At 39.1% G+C, this 4,936-nt stretch overlaps 1 protein-coding gene across 1 annotated transcript; it reads right to left on the bottom strand.

Annotated features, from left to right (window-relative positions):
* Positions 1-411: 411 nt before the first annotated feature.
* LOC125776133 (putative nuclease HARBI1) lies at positions 412-4,371 on the bottom strand. The gene is made up of 4 exons (XM_049447014.1): positions 1,192-4,371; positions 813-1,132; positions 619-722; positions 412-552 (listed from the first exon to the last, which is right to left on the bottom strand). Exons 1-4 carry the CDS (start codon positions 1,230-1,232, stop codon positions 412-414), a joined length of 606 nt encoding a protein of 201 aa, XP_049302971.1. The 5' UTR covers positions 1,233-4,371.
* Between the last annotated feature and the right edge of the window lie 565 nt (positions 4,372-4,936).

Here is a 4,936-nt window from a genome sequence, read left to right as displayed (position 1 = left end):
ATTTTGGTTAAATGAGTTTCGTTTCCCATATCCACTTCTGTGTTAATAGCTTCACTTGCATAATGTCTGCAATACGACGCATCTTTGAAATGTATGCAAATGTTATGCAACGCTGCACATACATTCCCGAATTGTGCCATTTTTCAGGTTGGTAACGGCTTCTCTTGTCATTGCTGAGAATTTTCCAAGGGCCCTTTAGGATACCAATGGTTCTTTCAACCACACAGCGAGCTTTAGGATGAGCCTCATTGAACCGAGCTTGAGTAGACCCTTCTTCAGGGTTCCTGAATGGTGTTAAACACCACGGCTCCAAGGGATAACCCGAATCTCCCAATGATTTACGAAAAATGTATTTTAAATTTAGGTACATATATGCATAACAGTACAATAAAAAGTTATATTACCTAAAAGCTAAACATTTTTGAAGTAATTTTGGTTAAATTGCTCCTCCAAAAACTTTCGTTGTGCCGAATGCTTCCACACAAATGAATCGTGTGCGGCTCCACCATACTTATAGTCAATGGCCAAAATGCGGTATTCATGGTAACATATCTGTAATTAAATTAAAGTTCATAAGTATACGTATGTGTATGTGCATACATTTTATATGCAACCTACTATCATTGAGTTGAGGCTATGGTATCCTTTACTGTTGAAGAACATGTGCTCATTTACTGTTGGTTTTTGCAGCCCAAAGTGCGTGCCATCAATACATCCAGTAACTGCATGCATAAACATTTATTTAAATATGTTAAGTATGCTTCAGCTTTAAAAGCGCTACATTTTACTCAAAATAAAAGCACAAATCTTACCTCCAGGAATTTTGTATTTTTCAACAAACGATTTCGTGCATTCCGAAAGATTGTCGGGCACGAATTTAATAAATTGGGGGCACAACTTTGTTTCCATTTCGCTGATTACATTTTTTATTATTTTGCAAATAGTGCTTTGACATATTCCTATCAAAAAGTCATTTCCCACCAAGTGCTGGTAGCCACCACTGGCCAAAAGGGACAAAGTCGCTCCCAGTTGAATCATTGGTGCCACTGCGGTTGACAAATGCCCTTCAAATTTGAGTACAGCCAATACGTAGTTAAATGCACTTTTAGAGAGTCTGAACCGTTTCCTGAAGCTGTAAATATAAACATGTAGGCAATTGAAATTAATTTGTATACAATTCTAATTCCTTACGCTGCCTCCGGCAATGCCAAGGGATTGCTTTTGTCTCGCATTCGGTTCCTTATTGCTGCACGTTTTCTTCCTCAGATTCCGAAGACGAATATAAAAAAATTATTGGATGCATCACTTTTGAGCAAAAACAATAGTATTTCACCTTTATAAAAAAATATAGCACGGCTTCAACAACTTTCTTTGTTTTGATTTCTTTCGAAGAGTGCTACAGCGAATCTGACAACCCTCATGAACGAAGGGGCATCGACATCAGCATAATACAGGAGCCCTGGGTCAATGAAGACACCATTAAAGAACTAAACAGCAGCAACTAAAATCTTTTTTACATCCGGAACAAAGGTAAACCTAGGGCATGCATTCTTATCAATAGAAATATAAATGCATTTCTTTGTCCTAATTACAGCACAGCAGACATCACAGTCGTAAACGTGGAACAGAAGAAAAAGCCCTTCTTCTTGGTTTCGGCCTACTTAGCACATGTCGAGGACATACCCCCGGCCAGCTCACCAGACTAGTAGAGAAAATCAAGAAGGAAGATGTCCTAATAGAGTGTGATGCATCCCTCAGTGTTCAGCATCCGCGAGAAGTACAGTGCTCCTCTCATATATCGTAACCCTGGAAGAACAGCGTGGGAAAAATTTACCAGTATAGCAACAAAATGCCTTGAAAAGGGAGGTAATACGAGTATTAGTAGTCCTCAGGAACTAGATTCAGAACTAGAGAAGTTGGAAAAAATCTTAACCACAACTTTCAATAAATCCACTCCGCCAACAGTTCTAAAAAAGAGAAAGTCTCTTCCTTGGTGGAATAGTGTACTCAAGAATTTGAGAACACAACTAAGCTTTCAATGAGAGTTTTATAACCAAAATCTGGCAGCCATATAAAGATATTATGAAAAGATACAAAAAGCAGTCAGGAAAGCTAAAAACGACTCATGGCGATCTTTCTGCACATCGATAGAAAGTTGCAGAGAAACTGCTAGGCTGAGCAATATGCTATCCAAAGATCGTATTAATACTGCCTACATTAGGGCGGAGGGAAGTGATTGGACCTCCTCGGCAAAAGAGTCTCTGGAGGTAATAATTACAGCGCACTTCCCCGGGAGTCAGCAAACACCTTCAACGAGGGTCTTGGAAATATATACAAACCTAGCATTCAACTACTTACATCCCAAGAAGTTGGAAAAGAGGTATAGTTGGGTTTCTTTCAAAACCAAGTAGAAGAACTCACGAGAATGTCAAGGGTTTTAGACCTATAAGCCTTACCTCCTTTATGCTGAAGGTACTAGAAAGGCTAATAGATTTACATGTAAGAACAATAATGGCGGAAAAGTTATCGAAGTCCCAACATGCGTACATAAAGGGCCGATCAACCGAAACTGCCCTTCACGAGATGATAAGTGTAATTGAAAAATCACTACAACACAAACAATACACCATGGCGGCTTTTCTAGACATAGAGGGCGCCTTCAATAACATAGAAGTTAATGCTATAATTAATTATCTGGCACATGATGGCATAGATGACATTGTGTGCAGATGGATACTATCGATGCTTGAGAATAGGAAGATTATAGCTTTAAACGGCGCTGCAATACAAACAAGTTATGTGAGTAGAGGGACGCCTCAAGGAGGGGTCCTCTCTCCGCTTCTATGGGTTGTAGGGCTGAACGAAATACTACTCCAACTAAATGGTGGAGGAGTGAAAACAGTAGCATATGCAGACTATATAGAGTTGTTGAAGGTTAAACCTATGGGCTAAGAACAATGGACTAGGAGAACAAAACAGAACTGATGCTATTCACAAGCAGAACCAAAATACCTCAGTTTCAACTTCCGGTACTAAACGGTACAACACTCACTTGATCCCCAGCTAAATACTTGGGAGTGGAGATTGACATCAAACTGTCGTGGAAAATAAATATAGAAAAAAGAATAAATAAAGCATATATGGCCTACTATACTTGTAAGAGAATGGCCAGCAAGAATTGGGGCCTCACACCAAGTATAATCATGTGGATGTATACGGCTGTTATAAGACCTATACTTACATATGGAGCTCTGGTATCGTGGCCAGCACTGAACAAACAATACAACATTAGAAAATTAAATGGAATTCAAAGAGCAGCATGTGCGGGTGTTACTGGTGCAATACGACTGATGCGCTCAATGTGGTCCTGTATCAATTACCCATGGACATTTTTATTCACAAAACATCAGCTATTGCGGCGATTAGAATAAAAGAATTGGGTGGTTGGAATCAGCAGAACTACGGACATAGTGTAATCCTAAACAAGCTCACCATTAATAAATCAGAGTACATTCTCCCAAAGCTGGATTTCAATAGACACTTCCAGGTGAGGATGCCATCTAGACGAGAATGGAGAAGAGGTTTAATAGGAGAGGAGGATACCATCAGTCTATACCGACGGATCCAAAATGGACTGCGGAGTAGGCACGGGGGTATTCTCCGCTGATCTGGGCATATCTCTCTCTATACGTCTACCGAACTCGGCTAGCATCTTCCAAGCAGAAGTACTAGGCATAGAAAAAGCCTGCGAAGTTCTATTAGAAAATCACGAGAATATACATAAATCAACTATATTTACGGATAGCCAGGCGGCGCTTCTGGCCTTGTCTTCACCCATGACAAATTCCAGTATAGTTCACAACTGTAAGAGAGCACTAAGCTCAACAAAAGACAAGCTCCAACTAGACTGGATCTGAGTTCCCGGTCTCAGGAACATTTTCGGTAACGAAAAAGCAGACGAGTTGGCAAAGGCAGGAGCTTTCCTTAACGAATCCGAGGCGGAGCTAATACCAACCCCGCTAGCATCGATCAAAGGAGAGATCAATAGACAATTTCAACAAGTTGCAAATAACAGGTGGAAAAACATTACAAAATGCGTCATAACTAAACAATTATGGCCAACATATGACAGGAAAAGAACCATCGACTTATTAAATAGGTCAAGAAAAAGTATCTACAGAGTATCAGCTACCACAATAGGACGCTGACCATTTGGCGAACATGCTTCCAAAATGGGTATGCGCTACAACGACATCTGCCGAGGCTGCGGAGTAGCATGCATCGACGTCTAGTGGCAATAATTGCAACAATATGTAGGCCAAAAACCGCTAAAACTAAGGTAATTACTTTTGATTTATATAAATAATCATTGGTGTATATAAACTTTTTTTTGGTTTGGGCGCATTTTAAGCCTTAGCATTAATTTTTTTTATTTGTGTAAAAAAAAGATATTTTGATATGCTATATTTAATGTTAAGTATACATCTTTTAAAATGGGTAGAAAAAAACTAAAAATTCATTAATTTTATAACAAATAAACGTCTCGTAATTTAATAGAACTAGGTGTATGTAAACTTTTTTGTATGCAGCAAACTTCACAGAATCAACCCCGAAGGATGCAACCCGTAGAACCAATGGAAGTAGATTCGTCTGCTCAAAATAGACGATCTACTCAACATCAACCAGTGGAACTGATCAGCAAACTACAGCAAAAACAGCGCTTTAATTCTTTCCGAAATCCAATTAACCACTTCGGAATCGAGACGAATCATTCAATCAAAAACGACTAAAGGATAGGAAACTAAATCAAATCACCAGGGATCAACCGACAACGATTCCCTATACAATGAACCTACTACAAGTGAATACAACAATCAAAAAACATTTTTTATAAAAAGGAATGGATTACCCACATTACAAAGATAATCTCCGGAGG

The sequence above is a fragment of the Bactrocera dorsalis genome, chromosome 2 (genome assembly GCF_023373825.1).
Source record: "Bactrocera dorsalis isolate Fly_Bdor chromosome 2, ASM2337382v1, whole genome shotgun sequence".
NCBI classification, from domain to species: Eukaryota; Metazoa; Arthropoda; class Insecta; order Diptera; family Tephritidae; genus Bactrocera; species Bactrocera dorsalis.
This window is presented reverse-complemented; position numbering and strand designations above follow the sequence as displayed.